Below are 18,293 nucleotides of genomic sequence, written 5' to 3'. Positions count from 1 at the left end.
TACTCTGCTGCGATGGTTAGAATTCAAGATAGTCATACTTTTTTTTTTCCTTCTTTTCAGCTCCCAAACCAGACGACCACCCCAAGACTTGCAGTCCTAAGCAGTTTGTGTGCATGGACCAGGAGACCTGTATCTCCAAAGGCTGGCGCTGTGATGGGGAGAAGGACTGTCCAGACGGGTCAGACGAGTCTCCAGACATCTGTAAGTCCGCACAAGTGGTTTGTACCTCATTGTTTTTTTATGTCCCATCAACACCAAACGTCATGTTCCTGGAAGAACACGTGGCTTGATATGATCCATTTACCAAAAGAACCTATTACGCAATAGCTTTGAGTATCACGGACCTCCACGACAATCTTCAGCCAACCGTTCCCGTTTGTCCTGCCTCTTTAAAATCTCTGCGGTTCTTTTTCGTTCTATGTGGGCGTTTACGGCATGTTCACTATCAGCGTTTGCCACACCTTAAATCTGTCACGCCACAAGCACTTTTATCAGTCGTCTGGCAAGTAGAGATTGGCAGATGACACCCGCCCATTAAGGGTCTCGTTAGTGTGGGTGAGAAGAGCGGCGTTGGAGTGATAGGATAAAATCACATATTGCATACCGTATTTTGTGGCACTTTTTTTCATAGGTTGGCTGTTCCTGCGACTTATACTCCAGAGCGACTTATACATGAAAGAAGTGGACACCTTTTGTGTTCATGTTTATTTTTTGTGTAGCTGAATTAGCATTGTGTTAGCGTTTCTTACACATATTCAGCCTGTTCTATATTATTTATTGTTAGATCTTGCCTTCCAAGATGATTTAATGTCAGTTTTGGTCAAGTACTTACCCGCAAAAAATACGACTTGTACTCCAGTGCGACTCCATTTTTTTTTTTTTAGCTAATTATGCATTTTTGGCCTTGTGCGACTTATACTCCGGAGTGACTTATAGTCCAGAAAATACAATACTTTCATTCTGACCCGGAAAGATGGTTGGTGGTGTGCATATGCTATGATATTTTTGCGATGCATCACAATATGTTGATATGAAACGATATGAAATTCTTGTATAAAAACCCATCTAAATAACAGCCTGTACTCAGAGTGGGCGGGACATAAAGCGGAAGTTGGGGTGCTTTAACCAAAAATGGGCGGAACTTAAAGCTGAAATTGACATGGATTGATTAGAAGTTGCCATATGTATTCTTTATTATTCAGCTATGTGTGATTCTTGACTTTATTCTGTAATTTTTGATATATATTATAATTATTTCATATTTCATATTTCATATACATGGCAGTAAACCTAACAATAATGTGTCAGCCATGCACGATGCCGCTACAGCGGTGGCATATGTGCGTGCTTTTGTCTCCTGAGGCTTTTTTGATGTCCACCTTTGGTACCCAGGCTGGATGGAGGAAAGTGTACCGTACTTCCCAGCATCCCACTTGCCGGGACGCCTAATTGCCTGTCTTTTCCCAACCGTTCACGTGGGCTCTAATTACCTTCAAGGAGATGAAAGACACAGGAAGTGATGTCAGAAGTCACTGAAGCTGAGCGAGGAGGACATGACGGACATGATGAACGTATTGGTCGGCTACGTCGCTGATGTTCACTCACCTCAAGGATAGCTGAAGGTGCCTCCCTCCCTCCCGTAGACGCCCGTGTATGGGTTTGACCTTGTGGTCTTCCCCTCACAGCGTTCAGCCTTAGGTTGCAGGAAGTGGTTAACAAGCGTCCTCGGTGCTGAAGTTTATGAACGTGGTCGGTGTAGGAGATAAGTTTTTATCTACTTCCAGCTGCTTGAGTCATCCTGATGGTATCTCCTGCAGAGATCAATTCAAATGAAAGAGAAGGTGTTCCCGTCATCCATGGGTGTTTGAATATAGGTATTCTTTTATAAGTTGTGGCTTTATAGGTCAACCCTGGACATGGACTATAACTCTTTTCATTTCTTTGTGGCTGGAAGCTGTAATGTTCCACTCCACGGTATCCACTTTGCTGTAGAAGTCTGTTTTCTTCCTGGTCTTGGTCCCCTTTTGTAGCCTCATGTAGTCTGTATAGAAAAGCAAATAATAGAGGTCCTTGTTGTGTTTCGAGTTGAGTGGAGTGGATACCGAGCTCTCCTTTTTCCTTACAACCAAGATGCTCGTTTGCCGTCAGCGTTTTTTTTTTACCTGAGAAATGGAAGACACAACTATCCCGATGAAAGCGGACATCGTAAGTGTTGTCGCGGCCGCTGTTGTTGTAGACGGAACTAGCATTAGTATGTGTATCAATGTGCTAAGGAAAGAAGTTTGGGTAGTTTTATATCATGGAAATACTGCAACTATTGCGTTTTATCATCAGTGTACATGTTAATGTGGTAATGGTAATGGTAATGGTAATGGTAATGGTAATGGTTTTATTTCATTTGAACATGCATCAGATTCCAATTGAGTGCATCCCATAATCAGTTCCCAGTTCCACATGTCCAAAAGGAGTAGGAAGAAGCAAAGCTTATTAAATCCTACCCCTCCATCCGGTACTTTTACAATCAGTAACTGTTACATTTGTTCACTTCCTGCTTTCATAATCTAATTTAAGTTTTTTTTTTATATTTTAAAAGTTTTTAAAAAATTTTATTATCATTTTATTTATTTATTTTTTATTTTTTTTATTTTATTTTGGTATAGATTAGATTCCAATTGAGTGCATCCCATAATCAGTTCCCAGTTCCACATGTCCAAAAGGAGTAGGAAGAAGCAAAGCTTATTAAATCCTACCCCTCCATCTGGTACTTCTACAATCAGTAACTGATACATTTGTTCACTTCCTGCTTTCCTAATATAATTCAAGTTATTTATTTCTTTATTTAATTAATTTTTGTATTTTTGTAAATACATTTTTGTATTTTTTTAAATTAATTTTTGTATATTTTTAAATACATTTTTTATTTTTTTAAATATGTTTTACAAATAATTGAAAAAAAAATTTAAATACATTTTTAAACCATTTGTTTTTATTTTTTAAATAATTTTAAAAAATTGTAATTTTTTTCATTTGAACATGCATCAGATTCCAATTGAGTGCATCCCATAATCAGTTCCCAGTTCCACATGTCCAAAAGGAGTAGGAAGAAGCAAAGCTTATTAAATCCTACCCCTCCATCTGGTACTTTTACAATCACTAACTGTTACATTTGTTCACTTCCTGCTTTCCATAATACAGTTTAAGGTTATTTTAATTTTTTTTTCAATAATGTACCTCGTACGTATGTGTGTTAAATATAATTAATATATTATATAATATAAAAATATATAATATAAAAATATAATAATACGTGTTAATGCATGGTCTTTTTTTTGCCCTTTATTAATTTTTCGGATCATGTTCAAATGAAATATGCTGTGTCAGAGGTTTCATGCCTTTTTTTCTGCTCTGTGGAACTGTTTAAACTGCGTTAAAAAAAAAAAAAAAAACCCAAAACAACGCTAGCTTCATGTCTGCATGCAATTAGGATGTTTGCGCCGCGTACCACATTCATTGTGATGGAGCCAGCGACTGGGAACAGATGTTTGACTGAGTCTTAGCATGTTAGCACTTTTCCCACCAGGATAACTTAACCGCCATGAAACATCTCCTCCACCATCAAATAACTCTTGGAGGCAGACAGCACCCCCCCCCCCCCAAAAAAAAAAGCTCTGTTGGATGTTTTAGTTGTGGATTTAGCATCAAAATGACAGAAAGAGAACCAAAATTGGTTTCAATCATGCAAATGTTCCGCTTCTCTCCTGCTGGGCTTCACTTTCTTTCATGGGAAGAAGAAAAAAACGTGATGGCTTTAAGGAGCTAACACTTGCAAATGAGAAGCCACGCCCCTTTATTCATACGTTTAAGTTGTCATTAATGTTTACCAAAGGCTCACAATAGTGACTTGTAGAAATGATATTAATTAGCATGTTTTTTTGATGCTGTTGATGATGGCTTCATAATAAAATATTAAAATAAAATAATACATATTGATGAATGAATTTTTAAAATTTTTTATGTAATTTTCTTTTGTAATTTTTAATGTTTTTTTTTATTTTAATGTAGCAATCTGGACCATGTGATCTCACACACACACAAATCAGTGCCTTTAATTAAACTTGTTGTTTAGCCGTTTAGTAAACACGTACACTGCCCCCCCTTCGTTAATGGGCGTGGTGTCCTGGGGACGTGCTGGAAGCAAGGTCTGATGAGAAGATAGCCGCGCCATCGTCATGCCCGAGGTGGCCGCGGCCCACACACGGTTTATCTGTAGTGGTCTTGCTTTTGTGTGATGGCCGGTCACGGCTCGCCAGGCTCTCCGCCGGACGACCGAGGCAAAGGCGAGACAGCTGCAGAAGGCGTTGAGATGGAATGGAGGCCTATAGAGCCATGCGGAGAGGGGATGATCCTCCAGAGAGAAGCTTTGTGTGGGAGAAAATGAGCAGATTAGCATGTAGGCTGAGAAGAAGAATGGAGACCTTTTTTTTTTGTGGTTTTCATCCTCTTTCTGTCGAGGCGGCCTTTTACAATAAAGTCTGGCTATGAATCCTTTCATCGTGTGTAATCATAGTCGTGTAGTTGAATTTGCAGGGGTGCATGGGGGAAAGGGGCGAGGGGCGTCCCGCCCGGGGAAGAGGTTCTGCAGTGAGCAAAGCCCTGTAAATCCTCCCCGGTTTGCGGCCTCCTCATCTTCAGCGGCCTATCGACGCGCAGAGTGGGCGGGACTTTCTCACGCCACTCAGTCTCCTCTTTCTTAGTCCTTCGTTTCTGACCTTTCAGTCTTCTTCTCGGCCTGTTAAAACAAGTAAAGACAGACGCTCGACTCGATAGTCATGGCTGCTCCTCTTCCTCATATCCACACCAGGCTTTCCTCTTGTGGAATCATCTTCCCCTGGATGGAGTCTTCCCGTCTGGAAGTCAGTCTGGGTGGACTCCATTTCAGATAACAAGTGACTGAAAATCACTTGTAGTGACACTTAAAAAGGGGCATGCTTGCAGACAAACTAGTACACAAAGTCCACTACTAGTACTACTACTAGTACAGGGGTGCTCACACTTTTTCAGCATGCGAGCTACTTTTAAAATGACCGAGTCAAAATGATCTACCCACTACAAAAATGCAAAACATCTATTTATTTTCAAATGTATTGAGGATTATTTGTACGTACAATGTATGTTGATGTACCTTACATAACCAAATGAGCCAATATTGCAAAACACACATAATTAACTATTAACATTTTTTGTAATTACCTGAGTTTACTTTGATGACTTGCACTGAATTGAACCAGCCAGGGATGCATAGTCCGGACAGTAGCTGCTGATAGCCAGCCTCAAGCACACTTCCAAATGTTTATCAGTCATGGATAATATCCGTATCATAATATCCGTATAATATTCCATATCCGTATGGAAGTGATATGTTTTTTGCCTTTTTACTTGGTCCAGTTTTTGCCTTTTTACTTGGTCCAGCTCCTTCACTCATTTTAGTGACCATAAACTTTAGCGAGGGCTTTAAAATCTGACGCAATTCGCCGACTAGCTTAGCACTTTGCATCGTTGTTTACGCATGAGCGGTGACCTAAAGGTCAAAATTCAGTTGTCATCTGACTGGTTGTCCTGTATGTCAATCAAGTGACGGCATTGATGCTGGGATGATATTTTTTTAATGTCACGCCGCGATCGACCAGTACCACCTCCGCGATCGACCGGTAGCTCGCGATCGACTTAATGAGCACCCCTGTTCTAGTACTACTAGTTGTGTGTCAGAGCCGCATGGATGCCACTCTAAAGAGCGATTGCACTCTCAGAGCGGAGTAATATAGTCATTTAAGCTGACGACAGACTTTATTGGAGTCAGTCTGGGGCGGACAGGCGAAGGGGGCGGGGGGGCAGACATAAAACCAGCTTTATGCCCGAGAACAAAAGATCAACAGGGGATCCAACTTTAAGGTCATTGCATAACTGCGGGGCGGAGGGGTGGTCCGGTCCAGAGGTCGAAACACTGATGTTTTTAATCTTGTGCATATTCATGTAAATATGACCATTCCTTGTATTCTACTCCAATTGTTGTACTATACCGTCGATGCGGTTTATGGTTTTAAGTGAAGAATCAAACTTTTTTAAAGTGAACCTACAGGGGGTAAATCTAATTAGGAAATTGCTGCAACGTCTGCATGTAACCATGCGCCGTTTGACGACCCTGCACCACCTGAAGATCCATTGTTACGCACAATTTTTTCCAAAACAAGTCATTTTATTTAGGTTTAGTTTTCAAGGGGGTCACCTTGAATGAGCTTAGTGTTTAGCAGGACCCGAAGAGCGATGTGTTCAATAAGACCAGAAAATATCATTTTTTTGAGTTGCTAAGTTGCTAAACTGGCAACGCTGAATTCCTTCCTGCTACGTTATTCCCGATTTATTTGTTATTATACACCATCCCCCGCACGATGAAAACATTTATTCACATTACGTCAACATGGACGAGATTCCGTATCAAACAGTAAATTCCGTTTTGGTCGGGCAATTTCACGATTCCGTTTCCTTTAACTCGAAAACGTGTGTTGGACATGAAACATAATTGGTGGGGTGTATTCCTGGTAGTGGGGTGCATTCCTGGTAGTGGGGTGCATTCCTGGTAGTGTGGTGTATTCCTGGTAGTGTGGTGTATTCCTGGTAGTGTGGTGTATTCCTGGTAGTGTGGTGTATTCCTGGTAGTGTACTGTATTCCTGGTAGTGGGGTGTATTCCTGGTAGTGTGGTGTATTCCTGGTAGTGTGGTGTATTCCTGGTAGTGTGGTGTATTCCTGGTAGTGTGGTGTATTCCTGGTAGTGTACTGTATTCCTGGTAGTGTGGTGTATTCCTGGTAGTGTGGTGTATTCCTGGTAGTGTGGTGTATTCCTGGTAGTGTGCTGTATTCCTGGTAGTGTGGTGTATTCCTGGTAGTGTGGTGTATTCCTGGTAGTGTGGTGTATTCCTGGTAGTGTGCTGTATTCCTGGTAGTGGGGTGCATTCCTGGTAGTGCGGTTCATATCCAAATCCCCGAGTTGGCACCTTATTGAATGTAAATCAGGTCGGCTTAGAGGCAGGGACCGGAGGAGGGCCGCTAATATAATAGCATCTCTCCGACGTACCGTACACGTTTTGTTTCAAGTCGCAGCCACATGTTGAGGCGCCGCCGCGCTTTGAAAGCCTCCACGACCATCAGCATCTGCTGCATAACCTGCGGAGCACCTCGTACGGCTTCCACTGTGCCGTCGCTGCTCCCAGAGTTTTGGCAAAATGGGTCAGCAGATGTTAGAAACGGAGAAGGAGCGAGAGTGGGGTGCAGGAGGGGGAGGAAGAAGAAAAACAGCCAAAGTAAGCTGTTTGCTCTGCAGTGTGGCCTGAGAAACTGAGAGGTGTGGGAGACGCTGAAGCATAGCGACGGCATCTACTCTACTGTATGTTCCAAACTGGCACTGGGATAAATACATTAACCCTTAGATGCACCAGTGACTGGACCCTACACTCTTCCATAAGTGGCTCAAAAATCACCCATACTAGAATCAATGCCTTTTTATGCCAATTTTGCCATTTTGGTTAGGAATAATCACTTGTATGATATTTAGTATTATATTTAGGAGTTGATAAGAATCAAAGGTTCCTATTGGATTCCATAGAAAATGCATGCAGGTCATTTTTGACCCACTTATGGAAGGTTGGGGTAGTAACATAAAAACTAAAATTTCTTAAAATATATAAAAAGTAAGTTTTGTGAGGAATACCTGGAATATGAAATGATAAAAATTTTCATTATGAAGATATTTCAAGAAAACAACCTGACCGGGTCATTTTTGACCCACTTATGGAAGGTTGGGGTAGTAACGCAAAAACCAAAAATTCTTAAAATGTATAAAAGGTAAGTTAAAAATGTGAATGTGAACGTGTTTTTAGACAAATACCTTAAATATGAAATGATAAAATTTTTTTAATTACGAATATATTTCAAGAAAACAACCTGACCGGGTCATTTTTGACCCACTTATGGAAGGTTGGGGTAGTAACACAAAAACAAAAATTTCTTGAAATGTATAAAAGGTAAGTTAAAAATGTGAATGGCATGATATCAAAAACATGTTTTTGAGGAATACCTGGAATATGAAATGATAAAAAAAATGTTAATTACAAAGATATTTCAAGAAAACAACCTGACCGGGTCATTTTTGACTCACTTATGGAAGGTTGGGGTAGTAACACAAAAACAAAAAGTTCTTAAAATGTATAAAAGTTAAGTTACAAATGTGAGTGGCATGATATCAAAAACATGTTTTTTGAGGAATACCTGGAATATGAAATAATAAAAAATTTCATTATGAAGATATTTCAAGAAAACAACCTGACCGGGTCATTTTTGACCCACTTATGGAAGGTTGGGGTAGTAACACAAAAACAAAAATTTCTTAAAATGTATAAAAGGTAAGTTAAAAATGTGAATGGCATGATATCAAAAACATGTTTTTTTTTTAGGAATACCTGGAATATGAAATGATAAAAAAAATGTTAATTACAAAGATATTTCAAGAAAACAACCTGACCGGGTCATTTTTGACCCACTTATGGAAGGTTGGGGTAGTAACACAAAAACAAAATTTCTTAAAATGTATAAAAGGTAAGTTAAAAATGTGAATGACATGATATCAAAAACATGTTTTTGGAGGAATACCTGGAATATGAAATGATAAAAAAATGTTAATTACAAAGATATTTCAAGAAAACAACCTGACCGGGTCATTTTTGACCCACTTATTGAAGGTTGGGGTAGTAACACAAAAACAAAAAATTCTTAAAAATGTATAAAAGTTAAAAATGTAAATGGCATGATATCAAAACGTGTTTTTGAGGAATACCTGGAATATGACATGATAACATTTTTTTATTACAAAGATATTTCAAGAAAACAACCTGACCTGACAAAAACAAAAATTTCTTAAAATGTATGAAAGGTAAGTTAAAAATGTGAATGTCATGATATCAAAAACATGTTTTTTGAGGAATACCTGGAATATGAAATTATAAATTTTTTTCATGACAAATATATTTCAAGAAAACAACCTGACCGGGTCATTTTTGACCCACTTATGGAAGGTTGGGGTAGTAACACAAAAACAAAAATTTCTTAAAATGTATAAAAGGTAAGTTAAAAATGTGAATGGCATGATATCAAAAACATGTTTTTTAGGAATACCTGGAATATGAAATGATTAAAAAAAAATCATTACAAAGATATTTCAAAAAAACAACCTGACCGGGTCATTTTTGACCCACTTATGGAAGGTTGGGGTAGTAACACAAAAACAAAAAATTCTTAAAAGGTAAGTTAAAAATGTGAATGGCATGATATCAAAAACATGTTTTTTGAGGAATACCTGGAATATGAAATGATAAATTTTTTTCATGACAAATATATTTCAAGAAAACAACCTGACCGGGTCATTTTTGACCCACTTATGGAAGGTTGGGGTAGTAACACAAAAACAAAAATTTCTTAAAATGTATAAAAAGTAAGTTAAAAATGTGAATGGCATGATATCAAAAACATGTTTTTTGAGGAATACCTGGAATATGAAATGATAAAAAATTTTCATTACAAAGCATGAAAAACATGACCGGGTCATTTTTGACCCACTTATGCATCTAAGGGTTAAAGTACAAGCAAAGTCACCCGAATTAATAGGTACAAAGTTTATGGACAGTTAACATTGTGCTCTACATAGGAAACTGATATTTGTCTTCATGTTGCACCAGTCGTCATAAATGTATGTCATGTGACCGTCCCCAGGCCTGCACAACAAGGTGAACCAGTGCCCCGTCAACGAACACGGCTGCTTGGATGCCGACGTTTGCCTTCATATGAGCAAACTGTGTGATGGAGTACCAGACTGCTCGGACGGCTGGGACGAGGGTCCTCACTGTCGAGGTAACATTCTGTACATTTCTACACTTTCTCTTCAACACAACGGACGAGGCCAGTCGGAAAAAAAGGTTGTTGAGTAAAATGCTGCCTTCATGTCTTCCATTCAAAGCTATAATCTCTACGCCGTAATCTCCTCAATTAGGCCCTTTAATGAGCTAGCCCGCTTTGGCCTGGGAAATCACAATGAAATTCTTCTTTCTAGGGATAAAAAAAGTCATTAATTTATCACCCAGCTTAGTTCTTTGCTACATATTTTCAAACCCTGTGGGAATAATGGAGGTTAAGCATCGATGCAACCGAAGAAGAATCCCATCAAATCCTCTTCTATTAATTGGAGACAAAAGAAGGATGGCAACGGGAACATATAGGAATATAAGAATGTATCTCTCAAACGGCAGCGGTGCAGTCATAACCACGAATCTTGAGAATGCCGTTCATTTAATAAAAGTTTGCTTCCTCCATTTTTATAATGGCAATATGCATATATGGCTATATTAAGTGTTTTCTCGGAAGAGATACTTTTACAAAATGAAAATGTCCAAGGGCTACTCACATTTGTAACATTTATTTTCATAGTTTATTATCAACTCCAATAAAGTTAGAGGCACAAATCGGAACTCTTTCTTTGCATTCGGCAGTGTGACCAACCACAGCAGAGTCGGCGGGCCACAGATCGTTTTCGCGCGAATCCACGAAATGCAAAGAAATACAGTTGAATAGGTGCAGATTCTAGAAGAACTAAATTATTATGCTTATTATGCTGGTTATTGTGTGTAGCTGCTCTATAGGAGTCCACAACTCAATACAAAGGGCCGAAAAATGAACATAATAGGTCCCCTTTAATTGAATGAAAAGCAGGTTTATCCACATCCATTTATACTATTTATATACTATTTATCGATACTGATGGAATAGAATAGTCCTTTATTGTCATGGTGGCCGATCGGAGAAACCCTCATTTTTATTTATGTGTTATTATTAAGATTGTTTTGTTTTACAGTTTTCAAACCAATTGGAATTATTGGAAATATAAATAATAATTTTTATAGTCAAACTGTCACAAATCTAAAACCATTATTTACAATAATTTTTTTAAACATTTAAAGTTTTTATGTCATTGAAGCTTAAAAATATGTTAATATTTTAAATAAAAATTAAAAAATATGTAAACTCCCCTTTTTTCCCCACATCACATATTGCTATATGTTTGTATATTTATTAGATACAACTTTTCAGTGTTAAGTTACTGTGTGATGACTTTAGTTCCATTCCATTCTATTCCACTTGTCCTTGTTGCGGGGGCAGCGGTCTCAGTGGGGGCTGTGGAGACTGTACACTGGAATTTATGGTAATATGAAGAGTATTTAATCAATAATGTACCTCACGCTCTCGGTGTTCAACATGTGACGCAAATATTTAATAGATTCATGGATTTGTCCAATTTGATTGGAATTGTCCATCCACACTGCCGTAACACAAAGCAGGAACCAGATTCATTTGACATTTTAAATGCTGCTGCAGTTTACTCGATCTCGGTGATGCGGTCCGCCAATCACAACATGAACGTCTCCTGTCCTGAGCACAGAAGGTCTCAGTAAGGCCGCGGTCAACACAACCTATATAATGCATGCATGCACCTCCACGTGCACCCAGACATACGCTAACACGGTCACATTCTTGCAAACACACACCCATAACATCACCCCCCCCCCCCCCCCCCCCCCACCCCTCACATACACCATCAGTGTGTGCAGACCCCATTTCAGGGAAAGTTCTGGTCTTTCACAACCATCCTAGTGTTTGCTTGTACAAACTGGCTTGCTTGTGCAAGCTGCTGCTGAACCCTGAAAGGACACTTTGTCACCCACTCTGTCCGTGGAGTTCTGCTGGAAGTTGTTGACACCAGTGGTCAGAAAGTGGGCGCGGAAAGACAACTCTGGAAGGAATTTCATTTCGCAGCAAATTTCTCTGATGTTTTCGTGTGAAATTGCTTTGCATTGTTGTGATGTTTGGGATTTGAATTCTAGTCGTTGACCAAGAATGATTAGGAGCTCTATGGGGTAATTACTACAAAAGCAATCTTCACTCGCTAAATGTACCGCAAAAAAGGTCAGTAAGGATAATTCATAATGCCGCCTACAGAGAACATACTAACTCCTTATTTCAAAAATCACAAATACTTCAACTTGCTGATATAGTTCATCTTCAAACAGCTAAAATAATGCATAAGGCTAAAAAATAAACAATTAGCTAAAAATGTCCTCCAATAATATATGATCTCAGGGAAGAAGTACATTTGAAACACTTCCATGCTAGGACTACGTTATGCTAGCCATAGCATTTCAGTATGTGGAATCAAACTATGGGATGGATTGAGTAAGGGAATCAAACAATGCACAACGATGAGCCAATTCAAGAAACAATACAAGCAGTTTAAATTAAATTAAATTAAATTAAATTAAATTAAATTAAATTAAATTAAATTAAATTAAAATAAAAAAATAAAATAACAAATAAATAAATAAAATAATAATAACAAATAAATAAATAAAATAATAATAACAATTTAAAAAAATTTAAAAATAAAATAAAAAAAACTTAAATTAGATTATGAAAGCAGGAAGTGAACAAATGTAACAGTTACTGATTGTTTTGCTTCTTCCTACTCCTTTTGGACATGTGGAACTGGGAACTGATTATGGGATGCACTCAATTGTAATCTAATCTATACCAAAATAAAAAATAAAATAACAAATAAATAAATAAAATAATAATAACAATTACATTTTTTATATTATATAATATATTAATTATATTTAACACACATACATACGAGGTACATTATTTAAAAAAAATAAAAATAAAAAATAACCTTAAACTGTATTATGGAAAGCAGGAAGTGAACAAATGTAACAGTTAGTGATTGTAAAAGTACCAGATGGAGGGGTAGGATTTAATAAGCTTTGCTTCTTCCTACTCCTTTTGGACATGTGGAACTGGGAACTGATTATGGGATGCACTCAATTGTAATCTGATGCATGTTCAAATTAAATAAAACCATTACCATTACCATTACCATTACCATAATCCATGCAATATCTCATAATATCTATAATGTGATTATTGGCAGGTATGTTGTCTTTTATCACATGACCATTGATTTGCAGGCCTGCTGTGCATCATTTTGTGGGTGATGGGGCCTGGGGGCAAAGGTCCTGGTACCGCATCCCTCAGAAGTGAATGACATACTGCGAAAGAGGATGACGGGGTCATGGTACCGCTCTTGAAAGCGTTCGGCCATTTTCTTTCCGTCTTAAATGGAAGCTTTATTATTGTAGCGTAATTGTTTATGCATGCAGTCGGACGTCGCCGTCCTTCATGTCCCAGTAACTATGGAATGCGACACGGTCAAAGGCGAACTCCGAGCAGCCTGTGGAAAGGCCACGTTTTCATCTTTATTCATGAGCGGGTCTTGACCCAATTGGGTTTATCGGCTGCAGTTCGACTTGTCTTGCATGAGAAGACCACTTGTGTCTTTTACTGTCAGGCTTTGACCGTCGCTTCATGTGGGGACAATACGGCACTTTTAGCTCGTAAGGGACTTGTGATGAAGACGAGCGCTACCAAGTATTTGGGAATATTACTTTGTGGATGATGTTTGTGTTTAAAGTCTAAATGTGGAAGTCTGGGGCAACTTTTTGCCACTGTCCAAGGCCGTGATAGTCGCTGTTTGCTTACTGCACAATACACTGCCCTGTTTGTGTTTGCATTTTGATGCCTTTGCCCTCTTTTGACGACTGCACCAAACCTATAAACCATGCCTTTTATGCACTGGAACCTAAAAAGGGCTTCCAGAAATTGTTCCCACAAATAGGAAGCACTGGATTGTCCAAAATTAAGAGAGGAATTAAAGGGGAGCTGTTATGCTTTTCCAGTTTTCTGCCCTATAAATGTACAGTAAACCTCGGATATATCGGATTCAATTGTTCCCACTGGTTTTGTCCGATATAAGCGAAATCCGTTATATGCGTATACCGGAAAATGTCAGTTTTACGCATATATGGGATTTATATCCGGTATATGCGTAAATGGGATTTTATCCGTTATAAAAAGGCACTTCCTTGACTATGTTTCCAATGTACCTGGACGCGCAGGCAACGCTGCAAATGACGTCGTATAGCATATAGTCACGATTCGGCGAATCGGAGCGCCACGATGCGGCCATCCGATATATGCCAGGGAAATTTAATGGAAATGCATTGGAACGGGACTGGAGAGTTTGTCCGAAATAGGCGAAATCCGTTAAAAAAAATCCGATATATGCAATGAATTTTTATTGGAAATGCATTACAGAAAAATCGGTTCTTTTTTATCTGTCCGTTGTGAGCGAATTTCCGATATATCCGAGTCCGATATATCCGAGGTTTACTGTAGTTAGAAAGTTCTTTTCTGGTGTTAAACCATGCCAAAGTTTCAAATAACGAAGGTTTGCGCATTTGGAAGTTTGGGATGGCTCAAAACGCTCGGTTTCCAAAGGCGTGGTAAAACTGCCCCTTTGTGATGTCACAGAGGGACGGACTTCCTTATATGCTTTGGGCGGACGGACCGCAGATGGAATAAATGAAATAAAAGTAAATCAAAGGCAATGCAGCTGGAATATGTGCAGATTCTAGAAGATCTAGAAAGTTTTCCGTGTGGGTTATTGTGTGTAGCTGCTCTACAGAAGACCACAAGGGGTTGAAAAATGAAGACTTGTCTCAATAATTGTCTGTTTGAAGTAGTTTAAATTGAGAATCCTTACTTGATAGCTGCTTTTTGTCGTTATTTGATTATATAATATTAAATAAAGAGAAAAAAATGTACATTCGAAGGGGTACTCGGGGTAGGTAGAGCACAGGGGACATGTCCAGACCTGTCTCCACACCATGAAGGCATAAAGGTAGGAATGTCCCGGGAATGTCCCACACTGGAGTACCGTGATTACACAACGACTTTAGTCAACTTTTCTTCATTAAATACCAGAAATGACAAATGTAAGTGGATGCTTTTATCTCGGTGTATTGATTGCTCATATTTCTATTTTCTATAACTTGCAGTCAGTGATGTGTTCCTCCAGGCTGAACGGAGGACAATCGGGATTAGAAGACAAATGTAGCTAATATACCTGTCAGCACAGTCTTACAGTGAAGGACACATCCGAAACATGTTCTGAACTTGTCAAACATGGCTGATGGTTATGATTTCACCCTCGTCTCAGCCTTGTTTTCAGACGATCCCACTCTTGCGGAAGATATCTTAGGAAAGTGAAAGTTCAAGGGCGCTGTGGCTTCACATTTGTGGGAATGGGAATGCCTCAAGGGAATTTCTTTTTTTCGGAGAATTGCTCCTCAAATATTTAAGTTACTTTGACATCATCTGCAAAGGTTGAATCAGTTTGTCTTGTTGAAGATGTTTCAGTTTTTCGGCCAAAAGGCTTCCTCAGTTCACCAAAATGTTCATGAACTGACTTTGTCCCGTGTCTGTGTAAACAAAACAAGAGTATTATAAAAATATTTTCCATATTCAGTCGGAATTGCATGGGTGACTACATCTTCCTTAATGATAAGCACAGGCATTACATGTGATGAGATTCCAAAAATGGAAGAAAAATGTAAATTGTCTTCAGTACTTTTGAACTTTTTACTGCTTCATGGTCTTACTACGGAGCGTCTGATTAGTGAAATTGAGGGTTGCCATCCGTGCAAAAACAGAATCAATGGCATTGATTGATTGTTTAGGACTGAAGGCCTCCTGGAGGTCTTTGTCTAATTTGTTTGCTTTGTCCATTAACCTCTGGTCAAACATCTGCTGCTGCTGTTTGCTCGGAGATGGAACGTCCTAACAACCCAAACCTATCTTGAAGTTGTAAATACTTTTCACAGATATTGGCCGATTGATTGGAGCACCCGTGTATAAAACCACTATTTAAACAAATCGATTATATCCCTAAGTATTTTTCATACATTGCAATTTCTTCCAATATGTCCACATTGATATAATCCAGAAGTATTCATACTGTGACGTACACTAAAATGGAACAAAAAAGGCAGCGTTTTTTTTTGGGGGGGGAAGCTTTAGCCCTCCACTTGCCAGTGGTCTTTCACTTTCAAAATGGATTTGATATGGGCCACACATTTAGCCGGGGGACTCATCCTTTCAGTGGGGTCGCAACAAAAGGGCCATTGTGGCCCAGTGGGCTACTGGCTTTACATAACGAAAGAGCCTTACTTGGCCTAATCTGTCTCAACTGTACCAGTGTGATTATAATGGCTTCCACATGGGGGGATTCTGCTACTTGTATGTAGTTTTTTCTTTGGCCATGCGTGTATTTGTACACATTTGAGTTTCAGACATTACGTGTGAATTCTGGAACGTTTTGAAAAGGTTCGGAAATCAAAATTTCGAATGAATACAGGAGCCGTTCGGAAGCTGAAGCTGGACTGAAATGCTGTGGAAATACGCTACAACGTAGCAAGAAAGTAATTGGTTGTTTGAGCACAGATTGGGAATTGAACCAACCATCTCAGGGTCTGGATCCAAGCACTCTAACAATGACAATAACAAACCCTAACATCACCTTTTACTCAAGCTCTTCCTATAAGGAACAACCTCTTTCACTTCCTCCTTGTCGAGAACGTCCTTGAGATAACATGCACATTGAAATCACCTCCATCATTGAATACATTTGAGTTCGCTGAAGCGAAACAAAAACGTTTGGAAAAGGTTCGAAAATCAAAATTTTGAATGAACACAGGAGCCGTTTGGAAGCAGAAGCTGGACTGAAATGCTGTGGAAATACGCGACAACGTAGAAAGAAAGTAAGGGGGAAATTGGTAGTTTGAGCACAGATTGGGAATTGAACCAACCATCTCAGGGTCTGGATCCAAGCACTCTAACAATGACAATAACAAACCCTAACATGACCTCCAGCTTTGGTGGCCATTGTTCCTTGTTTTACTCAAGCTCCTCCTCTAAGGAACAACCTCTTTCACTTCCTCCTTGTCGAGCACGTCCTTGAGTTAACATGCACATTGAAATCACCTCCATCATTGAATACGTGCACGTGCACGTCCGATACACTCTTGCACAAACAAGCACGACACAATCCCGTCTAATCCCCCAGAGGAGATGCAGTATGATGTTGTGGCTGGGATTAATAACGTTCAAAAGAAATGAAGCAATTAACCCTTAGATGCATAAGAGGGTCAAAAATGACCCGGTCACGTTGTTTTCTTGAAATATCTTTGTAATTAAATTTTTTTTATCATTTCATATTCCAGGTATTCGTCAAAAACATGTTTTTGATATCATGCCATTCACATTTTTAACTTACCTTTTATACATTTTAAGAAATTTTAGTTTTTGTGTTACTACCCCAACCTTCCATAAGTGGGTCAAAAATGACCCGGTCAGGTTGTTTTCTTGAAATATCTTCATAATGAATTTTTTTTATCATTTCATATTCCAGTTATTCCTCAAAAAACATGTTTTTGATATCATGCCATTCACATTTTTAACTTTTTATACATTTTAAGAAATTTTAGTTTTTGTGTTACTACCCCAACCTTCCATAAGTGGGTCAAAAATGACCCGGTCAGGTTGTTTTCTTGAAATATCTTCATAATGAATTTTTTTTATCATTTCATATTCCAGTTATTCCTAAAAAAACATGTTTTTGATATCATGCCATTCACATTTTTAACTTACCTTTTAAACATTTTAAGAAATTTTTGTTTTTGTGTTACTACCCCAACCTTCCATAAGTGGGTCAAAAATGACCCGGTCAGGTTGTTTTCTTGAAATATCTTTGTAATGAAATTTTTTTTTATCATTTCATATTCCAGTTATTCCTAAAAAAACATGTTTTTGATATCATGCCATTCACATTTTTAACTTACCTTTTATAAATTATAAGACATTTTTGTTTTTGGGTTACTACCCCAACCTTCCATAAGTGGGTCAAAAATGACCCGGTCAGGTTGTTTTCTTGAAATATCTTCATAATGAATTTTTTTATCATTTCATATTCCAGGTATTCCTCAAAAAACATGTTTCTGATATCATGCCATTCAGATTTTTAACTTACTTTTTATACATTTTAAGAAATTTTGTTTTTGTGTTACTACCCCAACCTTCCATAAGTGGGTCAAAAATGACCTGGTCAGGTTGTTTTCTTGAAATATCTTTGTAATTAAAATTTTTTATCATTTCATATTCCAGGTATTCCTATAAAAAACATGTTTTTGATATCATGCCATTCACATTTTTAACTTACCTTTTATACATTTTAAGAAATTTTGTT

General features: G+C 38.4%; 1 protein-coding gene across 3 annotated transcripts in view; it reads left to right on the top strand.

Moving 5' to 3' along the window:
* The window catches only part of LOC131137268 (low-density lipoprotein receptor-related protein 1-like), a 100,869-nt gene that overhangs the window by 9,265 nt on the left and 73,311 nt on the right, over positions 1 to 18,293 (top strand). For all 3 annotated transcript variants that reach the window (XM_058084995.1, XM_058084994.1, XM_058084993.1), the window contains exons 2-3: positions 61 to 201; positions 9,818 to 9,955. In XM_058084995.1, the coding sequence (XP_057940978.1) occupies positions 61 to 201; positions 9,818 to 9,955 (279 nt within the window). The remainder of the gene's footprint in view (positions 1 to 60; positions 202 to 9,817; positions 9,956 to 18,293) is intronic.

This window comes from Doryrhamphus excisus, chromosome 10 (assembly GCF_030265055.1).
Source record: "Doryrhamphus excisus isolate RoL2022-K1 chromosome 10, RoL_Dexc_1.0, whole genome shotgun sequence".
In the NCBI taxonomy this organism is placed as follows: Eukaryota; Metazoa; Chordata; class Actinopteri; order Syngnathiformes; family Syngnathidae; genus Doryrhamphus; species Doryrhamphus excisus.
The sequence above is the reverse complement of the archived record's forward strand: the minus strand, read 5'-3'. Positions and strand labels throughout refer to the sequence as shown.